We start from the raw sequence: 27,748 nt of genomic DNA on the forward strand, positions 1-27,748 counted from the left end.
AGGAGGAGGGCAAGAAGAAAGTAAGCGTGAGTGGATGGAGGAATTGACCACAAGAGTAAAATAGTTTATTTATAGATTGTTTTCTATACTGAAGTCAACCGGTCCAGGTTTCAGAGCTCTGTAAGAAACTTTGATACAAGAAGCATGTGGTGATATAAATACAGAGCACTGTACAATGCCTTGCAATAACAGGAGTACAAGACCCAAATGAACTTAGACGGTTAGATGTTTCACATTAACAAATGGAATAATCATTGAGTTGGGCACAAAATAGATGTAATAGGGCGGTGATGAAAGACAGTGAAATCATCTTTAGGTGCTTCACAAAACTATGCCTAGAAAAGTACAGAAAGCACTGAGTGGAACAGGGATAGAGTGCTGTAAATGAGCACTTACAACAGGAGTAAAATGAAAAAATGCAGTCTAGGAAGACGTCACTCGTGTGACAAAGCAGATGAACATCTGATAGAAGGTAACTGGGTAAAGCAGAATTCGGTAGTGATTATCATGAACTGGGTGTCAAATGTAACCCGCTCACGTAAGAAAAGCTTCATAGATTTAATTAACAGACTCTTGTGCAGTGCAGACAGAAAGGGTGTTATGCAGCAAGGGGTTCTTGGACAGATCACCCTGTTCTAAACTGAACGAATGGTGCCCAAGTAGAGTAACAAAAGTGAATTGAACTGAAAGGTGAAGGAGCATAAATGACACCCATAAACTGGTACCTAAAGCTTAAATCCCCCATTTCTTATTTATTTTTGCTCCATACATTTACACAGGCCGAAGACCAAAGTACCATTTGTTTACAACTTTGGCCCTCAAGCATCATATATACTACCCCTGCAATCCAGAGAGACACTTCATAGTAATCCTAGGGAAGCCTGCTACCAATCTGCATATGTGCTTCAGCATCTCATCAAGGGAATGAAGGGCCACATTTATAAAATCAGAATATAGTTTAGAACTGGGTTACATTGATGAGAGACAAGAACCCCGTCTCCAAGAAAGAGGACTCTATAAAAATAGATGATATAAACGATTCCTGCATGTTGTCTTAACTGCCGAGTGTATCTTATGATCCCGCAGACATTCTACACAGACTGGGAACAGAGGCGCAACTAGAGTCAAATTTTGGTGGGGGGCTAAAAAAAATGGGGGGGGGGGGGGGGGGGGGGGGGTGAATTTTTATGCAATCGGCAGAGTCGAGCTGCATGGGCTCTTGGAAGGGGTGAAACATCAACAAAGCCCCTTTAACGTACACTTGGTCTTTTACAGGCCTGTGAAGTGCTCGTTGCGGCTGTGAGCGGGCCCGGGAAGTGTCTCATCCCCGGCTGCCACAGTACGGGCGGGGCTGAAGCCCTTTGAGGCCAATGGTGTTGCGCGCCTGACTGGGGATGAGATTTCACAACCGAATACATCCATTATGCTCATGAACGGCATGGGAGCTGGCCCCTACATTAACCTCTCCACCTCCAAAACTTCTCACAAACGGCTCCGTCACCTCTCTCTCTCCAAGTTGCATATCTCTTATTACGGTACAGACATTGCCCCTATTTTACTCGCCGCAGTCACACAAAATCAGAATATGATAATCTCACCACCCCATGTGAAAAATTTCTTTCCCGTACCGGCATAGCTGTGGCGCCAAGCCCTGGCTTGAAAATGTATGTGCATAATGTCCGTGCTGTATTTGAAATGGGAGTGCGTTCATAGAGAATGTGATACTGTTTGGAATGCAGAGGGTGTGAATCCTGGTAGTGAATACGTATGCGCTAAATTGCAGCACTGTTTTAAATCTAGTACAAAGATCCCTAACCGGAGCAGACATGACAAGACCCGCATGACTGTTTGCTCATTCCTGGCCCGTTCACTAATAAAGACGAAGTTACTTTACAGCAACGGTGGGGCGGGGGTCTTTTTCTCCGGAGCCTCATACGTAAATACATATGGGTCAGACAGATCATTGGCTGACACGCGACCCCGGTAATTCACAACTCTACTTATGCAGGGTCTCTGCTATATTTTCCAAGACCACATAATGGTCAACTCACCCACATTTTGCAGGTGACACTCTTCGCTCAGTCACTCTCGTGACAAACAATATGACCCCATAATCATCAATGTGCTCACTTTCTTTTCAAACCTAGCCCACCTTCCAAAGAAACAAGGAATTCACCTTACTGGAATCTCACTCTTAAACCTCTAACCTCACCCTAATTTTACAGTCAACAGATATACAAACAGCTCACCATATCGGTGAACGCTCTCTCACCATTTTTGGATTGAATACCTTTACTGGGGGAGACAGTGCCTCAATACTCCCCTATCGTAGAAGTGGCTCCAAATTTCCCTCTCAGTTTATACTGCAATTTGTTCTGCGGTTTTATATAGCGCAAACACTAACTGAAAGCATTAGACTGCTTTGCATGAGTATCAAATTGTATTACACAAGGCCAGATTATTTTATTAAAGGCATGTGAATCTAAGCGATTTGTCCCGAATCACGGGATGTTGAGCGGACGCCGGGATTTGAATCTGGTTCTCTTATCCAAAATTGGCAACTCTGGTCGTTAGGTTTCATCGCCTTCTCTTGAACCTGTACTAATAGACATGTGGCTTTACTGCTCCCGCTATGTCCCCAGCTAACGATTTATTTCCCTCTAGCTCTCCGCAGGCACCTGCCTTTAATACCTTCGTTGCGAAATGACCTTCGCACTGAATCTGAGACTTTTTAACTCCCTACCGTCTCCCCACCCAAATGGACTCGGCCTCACCCAATTCCCATGGTTTGCCAAATAATTCCATGTAGGACGATCATGTGTGAAGTTAATGAGCTTTTATTTCCACATATCAGTGCATTCTACAATATAACATATTTGCTCAAGTTGAATATACATCTGGTGAAATTAATTCGAGTGTATACATGGGGAAATGTGTGCAACAACCCCCAATAAATGGTTTCGTCCAAATCTCTACCCTGCGTCTGCTCTGATCACACTAGCACAACAGCAGCTGCTGTTCTTACTGCTCCCTCCTCCTTTGCCTTCTCCGGCACTCATTCCCCGCCCTAGAAAAAGTTCTTTTCGGTCATATTTACCTGCGCAGACATGGTTCTGGATGCTACGAAGCTTCTGCTGACTGCTCTGACCGCTCTCAGTAGACAGAGTGACCGATTAGCGCTTATTAAGGGAGCCATGGTGGAGAGTGGGCATGCGCTTTCTCTTCACCACACCCCTATTCGTAACACTACCCCCCAATAACTCCTCCCTGTTCTGCTAAAATATTTATATAACATATGCCAATAGACATTGCCCACTCATTAAACCACTCCCTACCACTATCCCCGCCCAGAGACGCCAGGCAGGCAAAAGATGCGTAGTCCGTGCCTCTTGCTTCCGGGCTGGGATGTTTACAGAATAACCGCTTCCGTTCGTAGCAGGTCCGGTTCAGAGGTCACGCGCAGAAGCGCAGCTTGGAGCAAAGATGAAGCTGTTAACGCACAACATGCTGAGCTCGCACGTGCGGGGTGTGAAGCAGGGCTTCCCGTTGGGGCTGAAGGTAAGGTACCAATGAAGGGAGGTAGATGAAGAGATGTAAGTAACCCACCCCACACTGGAGACCGCCTCTCAGAATGACGCAAGAGCTCTTAGGTTTTTCTAGTACCACTCTCTTAAGTAACTTATCCCGGCTATTTTTTTTAAATTTACGTTCTTGTCCCAGTTTTATAAAAGAAAACACATAGCAGGATGCAAAGCGAAATACCTAGACTGGCCGAGTTACTCACGCATGAAACTGGGAAACTGTAGAGCCTTGCTCCATTCACATCCATCATCTCCAATAACATAACCCAACTTCCTAGTCGTTGCACACCAGGATGACACAACCCACTCATAGAATGTGATATCCCACCCCTACATAAAAGTCTTAATCAACTACAAACAACCAAACCCTTCAGGGCTAAACAACCGCCAGAAATCACAACGTTCAGTGCAGACACAGACCGTCCCTCAGGAAAACTCCTCCCTCTTCTTTCACACTACATCGCTCTTATCTAGTCCCAGACGAAAATATACATTTATTTGTGGCATTATAAGCTCATTTTCCACCCAAACGGGTTTGTTAGTTGTCCAGTTTCGGATCTCATTTAGTTCACTGAAACGCTCCGCAGTTCCATCAGGCTAAGGCTTCCACTGATTTATTGGTTCTCCACGTACAAACTTCTCTACAGCCTCCTAACTCGTCAGAACGCCAACGCATACTCAACACTCGTCACTGTACACACCATCTCACTGGATTCTCAACAAGCAATCGGCCTGTACATTGTGTACATTTGTCCACCAAGCAACATACGTTTATTCTAATAGTCACGGCACAATGCTTAGTTACTCCTGTATCGAGTCGGATAGCAGGTAGGTCCTATTAGAATAACCGTTTTTCTTGATGCACATATAATAAGCCGTAAGTATTAAAGTGTAACTATTTTGCCCTGAAGAAGCCCCAGGTCTGTTGGCCGCTTAGGGGTGAAACACGTGTTGGCTGTTCACTTTGATGTGCCAATAAATGCGTTCTGCACTAACTTATGGGATTTGATTGGAATTATTCCAAAGAAGAAACATTTAAATCTTCAAGTCCCCAGCACAACCTTCGTATTCTCTACTTAAACAAGGGGGTAAGGGGTGTCCTCCTGCTGAGGGCTGAAACGCAAACAGATTGGAAGCTCATTAAATTGGTTAGTAAGGGCTTGTGACCTTGCTACCCCTTCAACCAGTGCTACTGATCCAGGAAAACATGTAAGAAATGCTGCTGCACCCTACCCAGAATGGTGAGACCATCTTTTGATATATAAATTCCCTTCTGCCACTCTCCCTTTGAATGAGAATGTGGACTCTACAAAATCCAAGATGTGTACAACTTCCTTACTATATCCCTTGGGTTTTATATCACTCGGTTGTAACTGTATCCCAGGTCATATCTTGTCAAATAAAGCTTTAGGAATCCTGGATCCACCATTAGTTCAATCGCCACCCTATTCACTAAAAATTCTGCTCTTGATCTATTCCCTCTCTTATTTTCCCTACTTTAAACATAAAGCACCCTTTCCAGCATATCATCTTCTCATTCACACAGGTTACACAATTTTTAGGTCTCGCCTAGACGAAAGCAAAAGCGAAGCTTTTGCTGTCTATGCGAGACAACTTATGTTGCCACTTTTCTGGGAATATTGTGGACATCAGACTGTTACGAGCTTTTTCTGCTGTAGTCAGGCTGTCACGAGCTTCTCCTTTGGAGATTTGACCTCGTGAGCGCGCCTTGACTGCATCTAATGGGCCGTGTGCTTCCTTTAGTCAGTTTCACTTTGCCTGCACTTTCAAAGTGAAATGAAACAATGTGTCTGGTAGTTGTTCATGTGGAGTGTCTTCTGACCTCGTGAGCGGCCTTGACTGCATCTAATGTGTGTGGCTTTTTTTTTCAACGTGGCCCTGGCGCTTGCTTCAGTCAGTTTCACTTTTAAGGTGCAGGCGTCAATGGGTCTGGTACTTGTTTTATTTCCATTTAATGCTCTTTGGAACAACAATTTTATATTACTTGTGTGTATTACCACTGGCCAGAATTTCAAAGACTTATATTCACGCAGGTGAAATAATACTATTGTGATTAGGGCCGATTTTTGGAGTCTGACCGTTCAGAGTGCAGAGTGGAGCTTCAGAGTGGAGCTTCAGAGTGGAGCTTCAGAGTGGAGCTTCAGAGTGGAGCTTCAGAGTGGAGCTTCAGAGTGGAGCTTCAGAGTGGAGCTTCAGAGTGGAGCTTCAGAGTGGAGCTTCAGAGTGGAGCTTCAGAGTGGAGCTTCAGAGTGGAGCTTCAGAGTGGAGCTTCAGAGTGGAGCTTCAGAGTGGAGCTTCAGAGTGGAGCTTCAGAGTGGAGCTTCAGAGTGGAGCTTCAGAGTGCAGCTTCAGAGTGCAGAGTGCAGCTTCAGAGTGCAGAGTGGAGCTTCAGAGTGCAGAGTGGAGCTTCAGAGTGGAGCTTCAGAGTGCAGAGTGGAGCTTCAGAGTGGAGCTTCAGAGTGCAGAGTGGAGCTTCAGAGTGGAGCTTCAGAGTGCAGAGTGGAGCTTCAGAGTGGAGCTTCAGAGTGCAGAGTGGAGCTTCAGAGTGGAGCTTCAGAGTGGAGCTTCAGAGTGGAGCTTCAGAGTGGAGCTTCAGAGTGGAGCTTCAGAGTGGAGCTTCAGAGTGGAGCTTCAGAGTGGAGCTTCAGAGTGGAGCTTCAGAGTGGAGCTTCAGAGTGGAGCTTCAGAGTGGAGCTTCAGAGTGGAGCTTCAGAGTGGAGCTTCAGAGTGCAGAGTGGAGCTTCAGAGTGCAGAGTGGAGCTTCAGAGTGGAGCTTCAGAGTGCAGAGTGGAGCTTCAGAGTGGAGCTTCAGAGTGCAGAGTGGAGCTTCAGAGTGGAGCTTCAGAGTGGAGCTTCAGAGTGGAGCTTCAGAGTGGAGCTTCAGAGTGGAGCTTCAGAGTGGAGCTTCAGAGTGGAGCTTCAGAGTGGAGCTTCAGAGTGCAGCTTCAGAGTGCAGCTTCAGAGTGGAGCTTCAGAGTGGAGCTTCAGAGTGCAGCTTCAGAGTGGAGCTTCAGAGTGGAGCTTCAGAGTGCAGAGTGGAGCTTCAGAGTGGAGCTTCAGAGTGCAGAGTGGAGCTTCAGAGTGGAGCTTCAGAGTGGAGCTTCAGAGTGGAGCTTCAGAGTGGAGCTTCAGAGTGGAGCTTCAGAGTGGAGCTTCAGAGTGGAGCTTCAGAGTGGAGCTTCAGAGTGGAGCTTCAGAGTGGAGCTTCAGAGTGGAGCTTCAGAGTGGAGCTTCAGAGTGGAGCTTCAGAGTGCAGAGTGGAGCTTCAGAGTGGAGCTTCAGAGTGCAGAGTGGAGCTTCAGAGTGGAGCTTCAGAGTGCAGAGTGGAGCTTCAGAGTGGAGCTTCAGAGTGGAGCTTCAGAGTGGAGCTTCAGAGTGGAGCTTCAGAGTGGAGCTTCAGAGTGGAGCTTCAGAGTGGAGCTTCAGAGTGGAGCTTCAGAGTGGAGCTTCAGAGTGGAGCTTCAGAGTGGAGCTTCAGAGTGGAGCTTCAGAGTGCAGAGTGGAGCTTCAGAGTGGAGCTTCAGAGTGCAGAGTGGAGCTTCAGAGTGGAGCTTCAGAGTGGAGCTTCAGAGTGGAGCTTCAGAGTGGAGCTTCAGAGTGGAGCTTCAGAGTGGAGCTTCAGAGTGCAGAGTGGAGCTTCAGAGTGCAGAGTGGAGCTTCAGAGTGGAGCTTCAGAGTGCAGAGTGGAGCTTCAGAGTGGAGCTTCAGAGTGGAGCTTCAGAGTGGAGCTTCAGAGTGGAGCTTCAGAGTGGAGCTTCAGAGTGGAGCTTCAGAGTGGAGCTTCAGAGTGCAGAGTGGAGCTTCAGAGTGCAGAGTGGAGCTTCAGAGTGGAGCTTCAGAGTGCAGAGTGGAGCTTCAGAGTGGAGCTTCAGAGTGCAGAGTGGAGCTTCAGAGTGCAGAGTGGAGCTTCAGAGTGGAGCTTCAGAGTGCAGAGTGGAGCTTCAGAGTGGAGCTTCAGAGTGCAGAGTGGAGCTTCAGAGTGGAGCTTCAGAGTGGAGCTTCAGAGTGGAGCTTCAGAGTGGAGCTTCAGAGTGCAGAGTGGAGCTTCAGAGTGCAGAGTGGAGCTTCAGAGTGGAGCTTCAGAGTGCAGAGTGGAGCTTCAGAGTGCAGAGTGGAGCTTCAGAGTGGAGCTTCAGAGTGCAGAGTGGAGCTTCAGAGTGCAGAGTGGAGCTTCAGAGTGGAGCTTCAGAGTGCAGAGTGGAGCTTCAGAGTGGAGCTTCAGAGTGCAGAGTGGAGCTTCAGAGTGGAGCTTCAGAGTGCAGAGTGGAGCTTCAGAGTGGAGCTTCAGAGTGCAGAGTGGAGCTTCAGAGTGCAGAGTGGAGCTTCAGAGTGGAGCTTCAGAGTGCAGAGTGGAGCTTCAGAGTGCAGAGTGGAGCTTCAGAGTGGAGCTTCAGAGTGCAGAGTGGAGCTTCAGAGTGCAGAGTGGAGCTTCAGAGTGGAGCTTCAGAGTGCAGAGTGGAGCTTCAGAGTGGAGCTTCAGAGTGCAGAGTGGAGCTTCAGAGTGGAGCTTCAGAGTGGAGCTTCAGAGTGGAGCTTCAGAGTGGAGCTTCAGAGTGGAGCTTCAGAGTGGAGCTTCAGAGTGGAGCTTCAGAGTGGAGAGTGGAGATTCAGAGTGGAGAGTGGAGATTCAGAGTGGAGAGTGGAGATTCAGAGTGGAGCTTCAGAGTTGGGATTCAGAGTGCAGAGTGGAGCTTCAGAGTGCAGAGTGGAGCTTCAGAGTGGAGATTCAGAGTGGAGCTTCAGAGTGCAGAGTGGAGATTCAGAGTGGAGATTCAGAGTGCAGAGTGGAGATTCAGAGTGGAGATTCAGAGTGCAGAGTGGAGATTCAGAGTGCAGAGTGGAGATTCAGAGTGGAGATTCAGAGTGCAGAGTGCAGATTCAGAGTGCAGAGTGCAGATTCAGAGTGGAGCTTCAGAGTGCAGATTCAGAGTGGAGCTTCAGAGTGCAGAGTGGAGCTTCAGAGTGCAGAGTGGAGCTTCAGAGTGTCAAGAGCAATGCCAATAGCTCCAACTTTAACAAAGGCAAAACCATTGCATTGTAAATGCTTGTTATTTTACCGAATCACATGCTCATGCTGCTGCCTGGTTTGTCTACATGCATACAGGCAGAATCACTCGGTACAAAATGGCTCCTGTTCACTCGTCAGTATGGTCTTGCGTCGCCCCACCTTCCCCCTGCCAAATACATTCATTCCAAATACTGCTTATTTTCATATCAGACTGACTTCTCACATCTGGGATAGCAGGGGCACCTTCCACAGTGATTAGTGCTTCACAAAAAATAATTCTCGGCTAGCGCTCAGAAGCCTTGAAGCTTTGATTGAATGACACTGCAGTTTGATGCCCCGCTCGTTTTTTGATGCTATGCGTTCCAGACACTGATTTTATTAAGACTCACTTGGAGCTCTAAACTGTCACTTGATCTTTCTTTGGGTCATTTCGTTTGCCCGGAAGGACTAACATATCTGTGAAACCCTCTTCTTTTATAGTTTGAGCATCGTCTTCGTTTAGCAGGATAACATTATACATTTGAAAATACAAATATCCGGGAAGAGCAGAGAGCAAATCTCCGCGATGTTGGGCATTCTCCTATCATAAAGGAAGCGTGTTGGTGGGACCTGTGGCATCTAACGCATCATTTAACCCTATATGCCTGGGCACCTACCACAATAATGTATAGGATGAGTTTGTTCCGTTCCCGTTTTTAATTTGATGTAAAACTCTAATCACTGCACACTCTCTACTACACACTCTCTACTACACACTCTCTACTACAGTCACTACTCTCTACTACACACTCCCTACTACAGTCACTACTCTCTACTACACATTCTGCTACACACTCTCTACTACAGTCACTACTCTCTGCTACGCACTCTACTCTCTACTACACTCTACTACACACTCTCTACTACACACTCTACTACACACTCTCTACTACAGTCACTACTCTCTGCTACGCACTCTACTCTCTACTACACACTCTCTACTACAGTCGCTACTCTCTACTACACACTGTACTACACACTCTACTACAGTCACTACTCTCTACTACACACTCTCTACTACAGTCACTACTCTCTACTACACTCACTACACACTCACTACTACAGCCACTACTCTCTTCGACACACTCTATACTAGACACTCTCTACTACACACTATCTACTACAGTCACTACTTACTACACACTCTACTACACACTCTACATTACACACTCTACATTACACACTCTACATTACACACTCTCTACTACACACTCTCTACTACACACTCTCTACTACACACTCTCTACTACAGTCACTACTCTCTACTACACACTCCCTACTACAGTCACTACTCTCTACTACACATTCTGCTACACACTCTCTACTACAGTCACTACTCTCTGCTACGCACTCTACTCTCTACTACACTCTACTACACACTCTCTACTACACACTCTACTACACACTCTCTACTACAGTCACTACTCTCTTCGACACACTCTATACTAGACACTCTCTACTACACACTATCTACTACAGTCACTACTTACTACACACTCTACTACACACTCTACATTACACACTCTACATTACACACTCTACATTACACACTCTCTACTACACACTCTCTACTACACACTCTACTACACACTCTCTACTACACACTCTCTACTACAGTCACTACTCTCTACTACACACTCCCTACTACAGTCACTACTCTCTACTACACATTCTGCTACACACTCTCTACTACAGTCACTACTCTCTGCTACGCACTCTACTCTCTACTACACTCTACTACACACTCTCTACTACACACTCTACTACACACTCTCTACTACAGTCACTACTCTCTGCTACGCACTCTACTCTCTACTACACACTCTCTACTACAGTCGCTACTCTCTACTACACACTGTACTACACACTCTACTACAGTCACTACTCTCTACTACACACTCTCTACTACAGTCACTACTCTCTACTACACACTCACTACACACTCACTACTACAGCCACTACTCTCTTCGACACACTCTATACTAGACACTCTCTACTACACACTATCTACTACAGTCACTACTTACTACACACTCTACTACACACTCTACATTACACACTCTACATTACACACTCTACATTACACACTCTCTACTACACACACTCTACTACACACTCTCTACTACACACTCTCTACTACACACTCTCTACTACACACTCTACTCTACTACACTCTACTACACACTCTGCTACACACACGCTCTACTACACACTCTACTACACACCCTCTACTACTCTCTACTACTCTACTACACATTCTCTACTACTCTACTACACACTCACTACTTTCTACTACACTCTACTACAGACTCTCCACTCTCTACTCCACACTCTCTACTCCACACTCTCTACTCCACACTCTCTACCTCAATCTCTCTACCTCAATCTCTCTACCTCAATCTCTCTACTTCAATCTCTCTACTTCACATTCTGTATTACACACTCTCTACTACACACTCACTACTCTCTAGTACACACTCTCTACTACACACTCTACTACACTCCCTACTACACATTCTCCTACACACTCTACTACACACTCACCACTCTACTACACACTCACCACTCTACTACACACTCACTAGTCTCTACTGCTCACTCTCTACTACACACTCTCTACTACACACTCTCTACTACACACTCTCTACTACACACTCTCTACTACACACTCACTACTCTCTACTACACACTCACTACTCTCTACTACACACTCACTACTCTCTACTACACACTCTACTACTCTCTACTACACACTCTACTACTCACTTACTACTCTCTACTCACTCTCTACTACTCACTACTACTCTCTCTACTACTCACTACTACTCTCTCTACTACTCTCTCTACTACTCACTCTCTAGTACTCACTCTCTACTGCTCATGACAATGCCATTTATTTATCTGTTTCCAAAACCAACACATAAATAAAACATTTGTCATTTACAATGCCAAAAGCGCTAACTTTTGCAAAGGCGAGACCGTTGCATTGTAAATGCTTGTTTTGACATGTCTTTGTACACCTTGGCTAAGTGCCCCTATTTCCTACGTTTGCGAAAATCCTTATCTTGTGCAAACATCCTTTGTAGTTAGCATAGAGTGACATACTTCCACATCTGTAACTACTCTTGTATCCGGTTTGTAATTCCTGTTTGATTTGTCTTTTCCATTCTTAACAAAAAACTTCTTTGATGCATATGGCTGGGTTCAAACTGGAATGGCATGGTGAGCAAAAAAACGATGGATTTAGGGCCAGATCTCTGTACTGGGGTGAATGTATGACCTTGTTCGGCATTCTGTCCATCAACTGTTGTTTTTGCATTAGTCAGCAGAGTATGGCATATTTATTTATTTATTTATAAAGTTTTATATAGCGCGGACACATACTTCTGCATCTGTAACAAGCCTTGTATTCTGTTTGTGATTCCTGTTTGATTTGTTGTTTCCTTTCTCAACACAAAACTTCTTTGATGTCTGTGTTTTTTTAAAAAAAATTAACCCCACACATCTTCCTGTTCACTACGTTATCTCCTCGTCCGTCTTCCTCGCCACAGTAATTACTAATGAGCATTCTGCTCCTACAGAAACTCCAAGCAAAAGTTAACATACTAGTCTCCCTATCCCTCCAATATGGCCCACAGTGGCAACCACCAATCACATAAAAGGATACAAAATCCACACCACAACCTGTTTTTTTTGTTTCTGCCCCACTCCGAGTGCTGTTCATGTTCCTGTTCTACAGGTATGTTGGGGGCGGTGGTTCTGCTTTAGCAGACTCTTGAGCCCCCTTTTGGGGGGGATGCAATGTCGTTTGTTGGGTACTTTATGAATTTTCCCCTGTCCTGCTTTAACAGCCTCGTGGGGTCTTGTTTTCCTTGCCGGTAATGTTACAGACACGAGTCCTGCCTTAGCGGACTCGGCGTTTTGTCTGGGTGCCTGTATTTGTTTACTCATATTGCTGAATCCTGCCTTAGCGGACTCGGCGTCTTGTCTGGGTGCCTGCATTATTTACTCATGTTGCCGGATCCTTCTCTAGCGGACTCGGCGTGTTTATTGGGGCCTCCTGATGCCGCAGTTATGGAGCTGACCCAGTGTGGTGTGTGTTTTCTGGGTCATCTGTGCGTTTCAGTACATTTCTGGTTGACGCCACAGCGTTTGGTTTCCTGTTAGCGGTCATGTATTAGGTTGGGCGAGGGGGGGTTGCTTTTACTTGCGGTTTATATCCGCTTCTGCTGCAGCGTGTGTTTGTTTCCCGGTCAAGCTGCCACATATGGGTTCTTACCGCATGCCTCCAGGTAGGATCACCATGCATTGGCCGAACTGATCAGTGTACCAGTGTTTGTGTTGATGGAATGCTTATGAGGCACTTTAATCCTGCATTAGTGGTGAACTCTGAATGTGTTCTTGGCTTCCCTCCCGGTCATTGGTGAGTCGCATACTACTTCTCCCGCATACCCCTCTCGTTTTGCATCATACAGGGTCCTGCTTTAGCGGACTCGTCCTACCTTGCTTTTCGGGCCTCCCTGTTTTGCAAGCCTGTTCGCTCTTCTTCTCCGTTTCGTAGTGGGCCGCGGCTTCTTGCTGTCGTCTGTGGGGGTCGGGGCTTGGTTTACTGCGCTTCTTCTTGGGATCATACTGACATGCTTCCATTGGGACGTGCCGCTCCTGGACTGGGGCTATTTTCTCTGGTTTCCATGGTGATGGTACGCTTTTGTGTACTCCTACTTGCCGTGGTGTTATTACTTGGCATTCTTTGTTTGTCTCCTATGGAGGCTGATGCTGTGTTGGATTCAGCGGCCACGGTGGGTTCTTCTCGTTCTCAGGACTCAGTCCCTTGCCTTGCATTGATACAGTAGTTGTTGATTACTGTGGTGGCGGCTGCCTTGCATGTTCTGGACTCTCTTCCTCCTCCCATAAGGGTCAAATGTGTTCTGGGTCCTTCCCTTGACTCAGAGGGCGAGGAAGTTGTGGACCTCAATGGTCGTTTTGTGCAGGGGTCGGTTCTTAAGGTTATTCTTGGGCGCTTCCGTTCCACCCTGTTGTTTCCCGAGTCCGTGGTGGATGTGGAGGTCTCTCATTTCTTTGCGCTATTTCGATGTATAGAGCCCGTGTCATTGCCTCTCTACTAATCTGTTTTGAGGGTGTTAGAGGCTGAATGGAAAGTTTTTGATACATATATTTCCCCCGGTTTCTGAGTAAATGTTATCCCTTGCAGGACTTTGCAGTTCGGTTCCCTGCCTCTGTTAAGGTGGATGTTGGGCTGGGCGTGGACATATTCCCACTATCGCCCTGATGGGATAGTGGGGGCGGTTTCTTTCTTTAGTTTCCGTTGGCTCCTTGAGCCTGTGCCCATTCTGTCCTTTACCACACCTGATCTCGTTTACTCTCAGAACTTATAGGTCGTGTCTGGTTAGTGCCTGGTTGGGCAGCTGCCTGGTGGTGCCAGGTGCTGTGGCCTATCGCCTGTTGTGGTTCTGTTCTTGGTGGGCCGATACTGCGCTAAGAGTTTTGATTCTGTGCATTTCTCTTTCTGGTGTTCGCCTTTTGGTGCTCACTTGGTGGTTCTGATGAGTAGTTCTGCACTTGCTACTGCTCGTCATGGACAGGCTGATTCAGCCTTTCATTGTCTTGGACGTGGCTGGGGTACTTCTTCCTCTGACTTGTCCCGGTTCCCTGCCACCTCTTCCTCTCTTCTACTACCGCAGGTTGCTCCAGGTGTGGGTACTGTGGGAGGTCGGCTGGCTCTCTTTATGGTCAGCTGGATGCGGTCTGTGTCGGTCCACTGGGCTCTCCTGGTGGTGTTGACAGGTTTTCTCCTTGTTTTCCTACTGTCTCCCCCTGATGGTTTCGGGTCACCTCTTAGCCCCGGGTCACTTTGATTGGAGGCACTGTTGGTTCCTTCGCTGCCTTGTAGTCTGTGGCACTATTGTTTCGATGCCTGTGGATCGGCGGGGGCTGGGTGTATTCTTTGTTCTCCTCCTGGTGGGATGTCTCACGGGGTCTGTGTCCGGTGGTGGTTCTGCCTTGTTTGGATTGATGTTTTGATACCGTCCTATTCCAGTTGGTGTCCTTGCAGGTTTTCCTGCCTCTGCTCATTCTTTGGGTTTCTGGATTCCTTCGGTTTGCAGGATGCTTCTCTCCATTTCCCTGTCCTTTTGACCTCTCGTATTGATTTGCCTTTTGGCCTGTGTTCCTCACCGCGTGTCTTTGCTGCGGTTCTGGCACCTCTGGTTAGGCTTTTCCATGGGAGGGGGATTGTGATCTTCCTTACCTGGTTGTTTGGTTGTCTCGGATTCTTTTTTCTCTGGGGCAATGCTCCATGCCCGTGAGAGTTGCCTAGTCCTTGTGGGTCACAGTTTCTCTTGATTCCTGGTTCTTCTCTAGATTGGATGTACATTGGTGCTAACTTGGGACGCTGTTGGTTTGGTGTTCATGCATCATGCACTGACGTTGCCTCTGACATCTGTTTTCGGTCCCTGGTGTCGGGGACTTGCCCTCCAGTGTGACTTTGGTTGGGGGTTCGGGTATTCTTTTCGCCAACATGTTGGTGGTGTCTTGGGCTCCTCTCCCTTTGTCTCTTACAGTGAGTTATATTGTTTCTCATTGACACCCCTATGGTCTGGATTTCGATTTGGGGGTTCCTGTGCCTGACCTAGTGAGGGTAGTTCTGTGTTGGTGGCTTGGTGTCGGTCATCTGTTCCGATGTCGTCCTTTTCTGTTTGTTTCCTCTCGGATGGACACTGCGAGAGCCTGTCTGTTACCCTGGGGGGGCTGATCTGGATGAATCTTTGATGCGAGCTGGTGGTCGGTGACTCTGCTTTCTTGTTCTCTGTTGCATGGAGCTGAAGGCTGTTCAGCTAGGTCGCTTGACGTTTACCGGCCTTGCTGGAGGGGTCAGTATTTACGATCTGCTTTGGTACCTGTATATTGGAGGCATTATTCATTCCTCTCTTGTTAAGATTCAGATTCTGATGTGCCATTTATGTACATAACTTGAAGTCTATACACAAGCTGACATTGGGATTATTCGGACTCTGTAGTCCTGTGGTTCTATTGTTCCCCATTACGATTGACTCTTAGCCCTGAAGAAGTTCCTGTGGCAATAAGGAACAAAACGCGTTGGCTGTTTGCCGTCTCTTAATGGTTTCATGAATAAAAGAATTTTGAAATATTTCTGTTCACTTGGATTTATGCTTATTCTTATTGAGTGCACCTTCTTATTCGTGAATCTCTTTGGACTATTTAGCATCTAACAACGGCAGATGCTGGAAGTAGCTGCACCAAACATTGATATACTTGAACTTTTGAATTTAAGTGCTCAACCCTAATCTGCCGTTGCTGGCTCTTTTGTTTATGTATATCTCTTTCGATGTTCATGAACTAAGGGCCTGGTTTAGATTATGGCAGACTAGTTACTCTGTCACAACTGTGACTGATATCCCATCCTCCAACACTTAAATCTTTATATTTCGGTGGATTGGATATCCGTCACCGTTGTGACTGAGTAACCGGTTTGTCAGAATCTAAATAAGGCCCTAAGACTTTTGTCCTTCCTCTCTTTTCGTATCCTCCATTACGAGAAGACCACAACCCTTTACTCCGCCCCTATAACTTACACCCATTGGAAATAGCAAAGGTACAAAGAGCTGTAAATCAGTTAGTGGCGCCACAGGTAATGAGCGCTGCGGTGCGCAGCATGAGATCGGCTGCACACAAGACACGGTGAGGCATGCATGCTGGTCGCAGAATGCAGTGAGACTTGACTTGTGTGCTGGTTTTCCTTGCAGGCAACTTGGCTGCTCTTGTGCCTTCTCCCGTGGAACGCTTGTGGCCACCTCACCAATGAACCAAATGATGCTCAATATCATTTACTGCAATCAGCAGGTAGTCCACAAACACTGCGGGTAACTCATTCCTGTCAAGCGTCCTTAAAATGCTTCTCCATCGATGGGTTCAGCACCAACGTGGCTGGTTTTAATGCCAAGCAGGCACTTGTTGCAAAATGTAAGTAACATCCATAGCCTGGGTGTAAGCGAAACCACGTGTGTTATTTACAGCCAACCACATACACAGTGCTCCCTTGCCTGCCTGGCAGTAACTGTCACCACTGCTCCAGAAGATTTCTTTGTCTCACATACAACCCCGTCACAGTGACAAGTCACCCAGCATGACGTCACCCCATAGCTACATGTATTATAAATGAGGTACCCAGTTTTTCGTTTGTACTGATTTTTACAGATAAATATAGACCGAAAACAATGTTTTGCCTGTCTGTGTATTTATTTTTAAAAGTGGAAAAATGCAGAATATTGCGCTTCTTGTGAGTGTACCTCCACACTGTCCTTCATGAATTCCCCACCAACAGCTGAGCAGATAGGCAGCTTGGAGACTTAAGAACAGGATGAGATAATTTCTTGGAATAAAGGCATATGTTAACATATATTTGTATATCATGCTAATATTTACATTTTGGTCTAGTGTTATGTTATATTTGGCTGCTTAATTACTAAAATGCAACAGGCATTAAAGTATGAGTGCATGTTCATAAGTTAAATGTGTAAATCTACCACATTACAACGCACTTTATGCCCACAACACAAAATAAATATGGAAAAATGCCAATAGGATGACAAAAAAATAAATGTGGATAAATACAGACGAAAATAAATACCATAAAACTGGGCGCTCTAATTATAAATCATATTGATTCTCCACATACAAACCTTTCCTTTCTCTCCCACACAGGCCACTGATGTCAAAGTGAACACTGTGGATTTCAATCAAGAGTTTGTGGCGCGGATGATCCCTAAGCTGGAGTGGAAAGCGTTAGTCGAGGCTGCAGACAATGTATGTATCTGGGACATAGTCTCAATGGCATCAAATGGACACCTTACGGAAACTGCCTGACGGGAAAATGGCAGCATCTCTGTATAGCCTAGGTTGGACTTTGTCCCTGTAAGGGTATAAAGTGCAACTTTTTGCCAGAGAGCTGGTTAATCGCTTGGGAGGAGAGCAGTTGGATTTAGTTCACAGTCAAAGTGTACAATACCCAGTATTCATATGGTGTAAGAACTTACAGGAGTTTAGTGATGCTTGCAAGGTAACATTCAAGTGGCACCCTGTCATGTACAGAGTCCATCTAGTCTTACAAATGACCAATGATAATGGGTGTGTCATTAATTTCCCTAATGTAATGAAAGAATCTTATTTGCAACACACAAAAAAGCAGTTAAAATATAATGCATTCTACAGGGTTGCCCTTACTCAAACAGTGACAGTAGATCTTATTGATCATACACTCTGTTGCATTCTTCTACAAGCAAAATGGATGGTATATATCATGGCCAGTTTGCAGAGGTGTGCCAAAAAATGTGTAGCAAGGTGCTGTTAGCGACCAACTTTTTGGTAGATTTCATGTGTGGGTGAATTGTCAAAGGCGGGAGGAAGTGGTGCAGCAGTAAAGTCCAAGCAGTTATAAGCAAGAGAAATGTAGTGAGGCAGTACTAGGTGTGTGTTAGTCCCTCTTATTAACCCAGGACCATGGGAATTACGCTGCATTGGAGGATCAAATTACGCTGTAGGGTTGACTAAATTATGCAGTGAAAAAGGGTAATTGTAATGCAGCAATTTATGCGGCAAATGTGACGCATCATAAGTATGTGGAAATCACTGCAAAATCTTTGCCTAAATCCAGTGGACCAAACCACAGTGGCAGATGAACTGGGGACAACAATGGCAAAGTTGCCAACCAAAACATTTACCTTGAGTAGTTTGTGAGAGCTGGCGGGGTTATACAGGGACAGCTTGTATAAAATCATGTATGTGAACAGACCGGTCGTTAGTGATCATATCTAAGCACACTAGTATCTGTGACAGACAAGACACCTAGGCTTGCTAGAATGAACGGCACAACCCTTGCTTGAGTTAAATGAGATTTGCTGTAATCCTCTGTTCAAAGGTGAATCTAATCACGTCCCTTGTGGTCTGGAAGAGTGCTGGAATATTCATAGGTGGCATCCTTTAGCGTTACTGTGTACTATATCCAAAACTCTCTTCCTTTTCAGATACACCGGTTTTTTAAAATGTCATTTTCATGTTAAACACAAAAAGAACACTACCACCTGTTGCCCTCCTTCCAACCCCTCTCATCCTCTACCTCATCCCAGCTCCAACCCTCAACTCTTGCTCCAGCTATCTACCCCAGTACCCACATTCTCTCCCAAATCGTCCTGCTGCAGCTGCACCAATATTCATGAGCACTGAAAGGGGCTGACTGACCGCATTGGGGGCCAAGGAGTAAACCGGAACTACTGGGTCTCATTCGTAGACTGCAATTGCCTCGATTGTCCCAGGGTCTGACCTACTATGGCTCTGCAAACTGGGCCAAGTACAACCGCTTCAGCACTTGACTCTCAGTGGTAGAAGTGGCGAGCAGTCAGACTTCTCACGGAGGTAGTTTGGAGGAACTTAAGCTCAGGACTAAACAGTCCCACAGCAGCGCATTAACTGAATGTCCAACTTAGTGCTTATCTTACAAGAAGGAAAAATACTTTAATGTAGGTTAGCACTGAATACTGCACACAAACATAGGCAAAGCACAATTTAATCAGACCCTCCAGCTTATCGCGATTTCGCGATTTGCAAAAAAATCGCGAAATCGGCCGATCTGTTTAAATGCCGCGATATTTGGGCAAAAGCCCGCGAAATTTGCCGTTTCCGCCTTAAAATCATCCAGCCCATTTTCAATTCCCCAGCTGTAGGGCGAGCTAAAAGGTGTGAGAGCGCGACCATTTGTGAAACGCCCTCTGTCATTCATCCGCCATCCTGTGGTGAGGTGATCTGCGGGCGCCCCGCTGACTGACTGTTTCTGTAACGCATTTGATGTGTGGGTGTTGGGGGTAACACCCTCATTCGGGTGCTAATCTGTCCACCTCTTCACCAATACAGACGAACAGAACAATCACTGGAGTAAACACTTCTGTGTACTCCGCACCGGGCTAAAATGCAGAGCGAGAGACAGCAGGAACCGAGCAAGACAAAGGGCGGCTGCAAACACGACGAAGGACAGGGTAGCCGTTCAGAGACGATGCTCTCTATCCCACCAGCGAAAAAGGAAACAATACAATATCCAGCACCATTCATTATTACATCTCAATAAGGGGTGGTGGAGGGATATAAATGATGCAGCAGGTGCAGTGGCGCCGGGACCCCAGGTTGTATCGAGGAAGTATGTTCATACTTGGGTGTCTGGCATATATTATCTATTCAACTAACATACCACACGAGTCAGACTCTTTAATCAAGTATTGACTTATTTTCAATAAAATTACTTGGCTATTAGTGTGGGATTAAAGTTCGATCAGAATATAAACCTACAGTTGAAAGAAAACGGCCAGGAAATATTTGGCAGTCTGGCTTTTGGATTCTGCTTGATGCACGCTGCCTCTCCGTAGGGTAACACCTACCCGGGGAACTTTTCAGATGACAGGCGCGGGGTTACTGCAAGGAAGCCACGGGGGTCGGCGGACTTCGAGCTCTGATTATGGGAGAGTGTCAGTAGGTTGGGAGGTGAGACGGGACGGCATTACACGGCACAGCAAGCAATCTACGCCGACAGGTACTGATTATGTGTAACTCACAGTGCATGAAAATTAGATATTCACGGCCGTAGATCAGATGCATACGCTGGGAGCTAGAACTGCCCGAAGAGGCGCTCGCACTTCTGCAGTATATATCTGCAATAATTTGTTCGGTATTAATGTGCTCACTCCACTTCATTAGGAATTCCATTATGCCTTATACCATTCAAATAAAGTATTGCCACTTTTTTCCTGATCAAACTCCTTGTTATGCATAAATTCGTGCTAGTTTTCACACAAACACGAGAAAAGCAGCACAAAACGAAAATTGTTTATTTACTTCCATAGAGCTCATGAAGGCTGAGACCTGTTTCAGAGTACTTTAGATATAATCAACAAAATATAACAATGCAACAAGATACCTTTCTATACTGGGAGAAGTTGGTCGATAGAGTTAGTGAGAGCAGTGGGCTTAGCTTCATATTTGCAAAGGCTGATCGGGCAGCAACAAATGAATCAGAGGAAAAGGAGAGAGACATCTGCCTGCCTGGAACCAAGTACTGTGACACAGTGCCACCGGATGCAAAATATATTTTCTAAATGTAAACAGAGGGAAAAATTAGACACAGCATGTCCACCATCAACAAGAAAGTAACATGAACTGCAACCATGGGATGAGTATGAAATCAAGTGGTTGCGGCAGCACAAAACCTGCAAAATCAGTAGCATACAGTATGGTACTTGCATGAAGGGATAATGCACAGAATTGGAGAGTGCCTTCCCCTATGATTGGACAGCTAAGAGGCATGAGCAGATCTCTCAGAGAGACCGATAAATGAGGCTTGTGGTGTCCTCTGTGTTACCATAACATCTGGGAACCCTGCCAGGAACATTATAAATTAGAATCGACAGGTGGGGTAAGGGTGGTAACCATAGAGAATGATCTTTCATCTCTCTCCTAATAACCTTACTAGTAGCTTTGCCCCCCTGTCAAAAAAGGAGTCACCACCTCAAAAATCAATACAAACAACAGCGCTAGAGGCAGCATAGAGACAGCTAAGAGTGTAAAAAACAAGCTGGCTCTGTGGAGCAACGGGGAGATGGAAACTGAAGGCTTGCGATACGCGTGCTGCCAGCCTCTGGGGACAGAAGATGTGCAGGAGTACGGAATACACATCTCCTGTCCATACACGTGCACATCTCCTGTCCGCACGTGACACCTCCTGTCTCCCTTCGGGACAGAAATCGGCAGCAATAGAGTCTCATAGCTTCTTGTTGTTAAGTATCTCAAAAAACAAAGACATCTGTGTCTGTTGTAGGAAAAATAGCCAAATAAAATGCCGCAAAATTGCCGCTAAATTTCCATATTTGTGCCGCTAAATTTCCATTTTTGTGCCGCTAAATTTGCTAATCCATGCCGCTATATCCTGGGGGGTCTGTTTAATGTCCTAGGTGCTGTAGGGCAGAGCTGCGCCTCTATCTGCTTTCTTCCTTCAGTTCCGCCCTCCAACTCTCCTTCAAGTCTATGGCGTTCCCTCATGGAATTAGGGCAATAAAGTGATTATGGCTAAGTGCATCTCTCTCTCTCCAAGGCAGTTTTTTTTTACTTCCTTTCAGTTGTTTGGAAGCGTGAACAAACCAAGGGAGGTGTCTGGTCTTATGGAAAGTGATATTAGTCATGCAATGGTTGTATTTACCATCGTCCAGTTAATCATTTATGTGGAAATGGAGTAATGAGCAATTTAGAGAAACGAGTCAATAGCTAGCAACATTACTAGGTCCCATGCACTGGCTCTGGGTTCCAAAATGGGAGTACATAAACCATTTAACATATTTGATAATTCAGTGAAAAGCGATCCCTACTATGACCTGCAGCATGAACATTCCGCTTATACCATGTCTTTGCTTTTCACAGTTACATTCTTTCTTTCACCCTACAGCTGGGCCACCTGTCAGATCTCCCTAGCGATCTGATCACTGACTATGAAAGCAACGAAGACTTCCTGCGGAAAGTACATCACGTTCTCCTGGAGGTAATGTTAACAAATCAACAGGCAGCGCTCTACCCCTTTTGCTCTTGCCAGTGTAATCCAGTGGTCTTCAAAGAAAACAATATGTTCACCTTCAACAGGTGCGGTATTAGGGAAAAGTTAAACTTTGGTAGTTGCAGGCACATTTTTTCACATAATGCCCACCACATATAAGATACCAGATTCTTATATTACAAGCCTTTAATGCCCTCAAGACTAAGGGGCCGAATACGATCTCGTTAGGAAAGCATTCCTACCGAATAGGGATAGGAATGCTTTCCGTACAAATCGCACTACAGGAGTCCCACAAACTGATTACGATGTGTCCGTATGTGTACGGGCTTGGTTCGGTCGGTCTCCCATCAAATTCAATGGGAGCCTGTGTACAACGTGAACACATGGTCCCATTGAAAAAGGGGTGGGTGGGAAAATGTGTGCACCCTGTGGAGGGCCCCCCATGGTGTCCACCACACTGCATGCATGGAGAGAGAGGGCCCAAGGGCAGGGTTGGATTGGTAACATGGGCACTCAGTAAATGACCAACGGGCCTGTAGCCTAGTTCCAGCTGTAGGCTGCATTTTTGGTCAGCCTTGGGGCTGTCTGCTGTTCAGATGCTGCCAGCGGCCCAGTGGGTGTCTGAGTGGCCTTTCTAGAGGCATATGGGCCTAGGTATCACTCCCTTTCTCTTTCTGGGCCGACCCATTAATGTACGCTGATTGAGCGGGGCAGGGGGCCTGAGCAGAAGTGGTCTCACTTGCATTCATGTGTGGCTCAGCAGTGTGAACTAATCTGTGCATTTTTTTAATCGAGTGAAGTTAATAAAACGTGCCTCCCACCCCCTTTTTTTTCATAAAAATTTGCGGAAGCAGTGTTTTGTGGAAAGGCATTATGCACATATGGGCCACTTTTTTTGGTGTTCCCGGGCGATTTTTGATCCCAATCCAACCCTGCCCATGGGTACCCCCCTGTGACCGATTCGGAGGCCTCTTGGTGAGGGGGCGGGGGGGGGACTAGTCCGATTCCCACAGCCGTTTTATCTTGGCAAACGAGTGAGTTCAGGTGTCCGAATCGGTCATCGTACTCGCTCGTTTAGAAGCTGACCCTATTGAGCTGCACAATTCGGCTCCAAATAAGTCGGACTGCCCGAATCGCGTTTGAAACCGATTGTCACTTCGGACAGCTTCCTCGCATTGGTCATCTGGAAAGTTGGACGATTCGGTCTGTAACCTAGCTCTGAATCGGATTTGAAGATTCTGAATCCCGTTCGGAGACTTTCCTAACGAGATCGTAGTCGGCCCCTAAGCTTTTAGCTTAACCGATAATCGTCATATTTGTTTTTCCATTTGGATGATTGGCTGAATAAAATGCAGTGTCAAACTTCCCTTGGGGATAGCTTTTGTCAGATTTTTTTTTTTAACACTTCCGAATCTGGTATTTTCCATTAACCAGTAGAGGTGCACTCTCTTATCTGATCATACCTACATAGATGCTTCAGTTTAAAGAAGCAATGATTGACTCCTCAGTAGGTCTGTGTTTCCATCTCCGAAGATTATTTTCTTCCTTAATGATGAAATGCACCAATATTTTAATCAGTCTTCAGTTTGATGGTTTCATAGGCTCCTAGATCGAAAGGCCTCTTACAACAATGGTGTGTACATAGTTCAGTTGCAGAAAATAATTTTACATCATGTGCCTCAGAGCTTTACTCAGTCTGTTGAACCTCAACCGAAGAACTTCGCAATCTCTAGCCATATTTTGGAGTTTTTCACTGGTTGAATTTAGTGTCCAAAATGATTGAGGGAGTTAGTTTCAGGCTGGATTCTTCGTCGATTCTGTGTCATGAATATCGGATTCATAACAATACGCCTGGGGAGCTCATTGTGAAATTTAACTGGCTCGTGGACTCTGGATTCTCCAGAACAGAAATCTACCTGCAGCACAAAATAGTATTTTCTTGACCTAAAGCCCTTCCTTTCTTTCCTGCTAGAGTTTTACAATTCCCTCTTCGACAATACTTTGTCCTCTGACTTCTCGCCTTTGGGGTTGGTCACATAACAGTAACCCTTACCTGATAGTGTCTTATCTTCAAGCATTCTCATCGGACTGCATTAGCCTCCACAAGTGGTGCATCAGTTCAAATGTGTTGAAGGAACTGAAAAACCTGGGACTATCTACATATAGTTTTTCTTTTTAGAAGTAAACACCATGGGCCCCATTAGGATGGGGGGCGCATTGCCCCTGCCGGTCCTGCGGTAGTCACTGCCGGCCCGGCGGGGGCAATCCGCCCGCCATCCCTGTAGAAAAGACACCCGCCATATTATAATGGCTGGGGGGCTATCGGCAGACGGAAAGACCGTCCGCCACTTTTCCGCCCGGTCGACATGTTGACTGGGCGGAAAAGGGTTCAATATGGTGGCGGTGTCTTTCAGACACCGCCAGCCATATTAGAATGTCCATTTGTGAATGCCTTTCTGTGGCAGTATTGCCGCCACGAAAAGGCATGCAGAGTCTGCTTGGGGGGCCCGTTGCGGGCCCCCATGGGCTCTGGGGGTGTGTGGTGTGCACATGGGGGGTACCTATGGTACCCCCCTGCCTTTCAAAGAATCGCCCGCCGCAGTGTTAAAAATACGGGATACGCCCACCACACTGGCGGGCGCATCATAATGGGGTGTGCGGGACTACCGTTAACATTGCGGGCGGTCCCATTCCCCATTGGTGGGTCGGGCGGACAAAGTCCGCTCGCCATACTAATGTGCCCCCATGTGCTCAAAGATGCAGGATCAAGTCCCTGTAAAAGCTCTTCTTTTGCAGGAATAGTTTATTTTTTTATCCCTAGAATTACACAAAGGAGGAATACTTAAGGCCTGTTGGTTTGTTCTCCATAACCAGACAACTAAAGTGTGAAAAAGAAAGAACAGACCGCTTGCACTAAACATTGACCTAGTAGTCCGCAAAGATGTGTGTTGAACATCTAATGAAAACATTTATGCAGGATGCTTGGACATCACCCACACACGGTGGCCTGTTTCATCCCTTGATCCGCTCCTCTGTGAAGCTCTTTGACAGGGGAGCTCTTTAAGACCTCGCAGTGCTTGGATATTATTCACGAACATGGTGTGAAAACACAACCAAGCTTTTTCAGTTCTCTTTGAATAGCCCTACAAATGTAGGATTGTCTACGGTTGATTTAACGTAATTTAATATTGTTACTCTATAACAAGCCTAAAAAATCAAAGGACAAGTTACCAACCTTTTTGTCTGTAAGCATCTACTTATTTCATGCATAATGGAGCATACTGGATCTGTTTTGCCTACACCTCCCTCGTGGGCATTTCTCTTGCCTAGGATTTTGTATCAAACCCCACAAAAAACTGGGCTGGGTTATTGTGGATGACTTTCCACCTGCTTCGGTTTGTTCATTAGTCTTCGCTTTTGGCAACAGGAGTGGAAAACCTCACCAGTTCTGTCGATCGCTAAAACTAGAACATAGTTCCTGAAAAGTTAGCCTCTGCAGATTTGGACATCTCAGAAGAAAGGGATTTGAATCCTGTAAAGACTTCTTTGAATGATGTTCTTGTATTCATTACCTCTTTGACTCGTAAAGGGATTCAAGTTCATTCCGGTGTACTTTACTGGCCAGGCCCTGTGACTAACCCTGGTGAAACTGCTGATACCTTTTTTTAGGAAAATGAAGCAGTTATATCGAATAATGATCGCTTCCTTCATTTCCATCAACCCATTATATATTGCGGTTCTTATTGGAATCTGAATCTCATCAAGTAGGAACCGTAGAAAATTACATTGTCTTAAACAACTACAATATTGTACTGTGAACGTTTTATTCTGTGTAGTTGTAACGGATGAAATCAGTCATGGTTTCTGTGTATCTTTGGCACTTTTTCACCAAGCTTTAAACCCACTGCATCAGCTCTTGGTGGGTGGACATTTTCTTAAGTTTCAAAATCTTCCAAGAAATAAGGAGTTTAGCCTCAAACACTTCATGCCCATTCCCTCGAGCAAAGTAGCCAGAGTGGCTTTCTAAAGAGACGTTCCCATTACAGCGTTTGCATGGCAGCTACATGGGCAACTGCATGCTTGTTTTTCCAAAGCATTACTTTACGAGCCATGGTCTAGGAAAGAAGCAGCTTTTGTGTAGTACCCTTATTTTAAGCGTGGTTGAGATATGTGCTGTCTGAGACCTTCAGAGTTCAATTGAGAAGAAAGAAGAGCAGACGACTGAGTAAGGCACAGTTACTTTCATGGTAATTTTCCTTTCCTATTTAATAAACCACCCCGTTCCCGGTCTGCATATGATTTGCTATAACATTGTATGCTGTACAAAACATGGGTACTGGGTTTGACGGTTGGCGATGCACAAGTGACGGTGACCCTCAAATTCGTGGAAGGATACTGGAACATGGTTGCTGGCTGCATTGGTTTTAGTGAACGGCTTTTCTGTTCTTGCAATCCAGTGTAGGCAATTTTCAACTAGCTGTGAATTAGGGCAAGCAAGAACTAAGAGTACAATAATAACAAAGAAGATCATTTTTTTTGGATGGCTCCCCATAGAATATTCAAATGGATACCTCCGTATAATAGCGGAGAACACTTTTTCACTATCCTGACCTAAACCAACCACTTGCATTAGCAAAAGCTTAGTGATGTTTAGAGTTAGGAAATAATCTTCTCCATGGGTAGATTATCCTCGCTGACCTGCTTCTTGAATAGTTCACACCTTTCCACGTTCTTGCGGACTACATTTTATAAGAGATTCACCTCTTAGGAGGCTTTTTCCAGAATTTAGAATGAACATTGATATGCTCCCTCTTTTAGTCAGCAGATCATCAGTCTTGGCGTAATTTTAGACTGATTGGTTGTTGTTTGTAAACTACACTTCTTGCTTAGTATCCCGGTAAAGTGTGCTATAAAGGAATGCTGTTATAGAATAAAAGGCGAAAGTCGGGCAGAAACAGTGGTTGTCTAGTGTGGCGGGAAAAGGGTTAGCCAGATGAATAGGAAGCGCTCTGTAATGTTTACTGCTTTTAATTGAGCTGCATGGTGTATGACTATGGCCTAAACCATTTGTTTTTTCCTCGGGGTGTAGGTGGAGGTCATCGAGGGGACATTGAAGTGCCCGGAATCTGGACGGGAGTTTCCAATCACCAAGGGTATCCCAAACATGCTGCTCAATGAAGACGAGAGCTGAGGGGCTGAAGCACGTTCCCTTGGGTTTACAGGTGCCTGGGCTAGTGGTGCCCCCATTTTGCAGCCATCCGTGGACTGGTCAAAGTCCGTGGCCACGTTGTAGTTGAGCATTGTCCTAAGTATTTGCCATTTTCTGCTGATGGTCATTGCTATTTCTGTTGTGTTTATTTTGTAAAGATGTTTCATTTTTGTAAATTAAAGAAGGCAATGAGTACAGTTTCTTAATTATTTTTCATGCCATACTAATTTCCGGTTGGAATTGTCTTCCTGAATTTTACTCTGCCAGTA

The 27,748-nt window shown here is 45.7% G+C and overlaps 2 protein-coding genes across 2 annotated transcripts in view; one reads left to right on the forward strand and one right to left on the reverse strand.

Moving 5' to 3' along the window:
* LOC147691850 (peroxiredoxin-5, mitochondrial-like) overlaps window positions 1–3,290 on the reverse strand; it is a 46,347-nt gene extending 43,057 nt beyond the window's left edge. The window contains exon 1 of the mRNA XM_086938125.1: window positions 3,098–3,290. Coding sequence (XP_086794251.1) covers window positions 3,098–3,196 — 99 coding nt within the window. The 5' untranslated portion in view covers window positions 3,197–3,290. The remainder of the gene's footprint in view (window positions 1–3,097) is intronic.
* A 106-nt stretch (window positions 3,291–3,396) lies between these two features.
* On the forward strand, window positions 3,397–27,674 carry TRMT112 (tRNA methyltransferase activator subunit 11-2). Its single transcript, XM_086938126.1, has 4 exons — window positions 3,397–3,558; window positions 17,392–17,493; window positions 22,166–22,258; window positions 27,360–27,674. The coding sequence occupies exons 1-4, from the start codon at window positions 3,484–3,486 to the stop codon at window positions 27,459–27,461; spliced, it is 372 nt and encodes a 123-aa protein (XP_086794252.1). The 5' UTR covers window positions 3,397–3,483; the 3' UTR covers window positions 27,462–27,674.
* The last annotated feature ends 74 nt before the right edge of the window (window positions 27,675–27,748 follow it).

Source organism: Lissotriton vulgaris, chromosome 9 (assembly GCF_964263255.1).
Source record: "Lissotriton vulgaris chromosome 9, aLisVul1.2, whole genome shotgun sequence".
NCBI classification, from domain to species: Eukaryota; Metazoa; Chordata; class Amphibia; order Caudata; family Salamandridae; genus Lissotriton; species Lissotriton vulgaris.

What these genes read in the sequence shown, in the direction of transcription:
- TRMT112 (XM_086938126.1), top strand. Translation starts at nt 3,484, where the DNA reads ATGAAGCTGTTAACGCACAACATGCTGAGCTCGCACGTGCGGGGTGTG. An exon ending in GCTTCCCGTTGGGGCTGAAG is followed by an intron (nt 3,559 to 17,391) that starts GTAAGGTACCAA and finishes TCTCCCACACAG; the next exon opens with GCCACTGATGTCAAAGTGAA. An exon ending in TAGTCGAGGCTGCAGACAAT is followed by an intron (nt 17,494 to 22,165) that starts GTATGTATCTGG and finishes TTCACCCTACAG; the next exon opens with CTGGGCCACCTGTCAGATCT.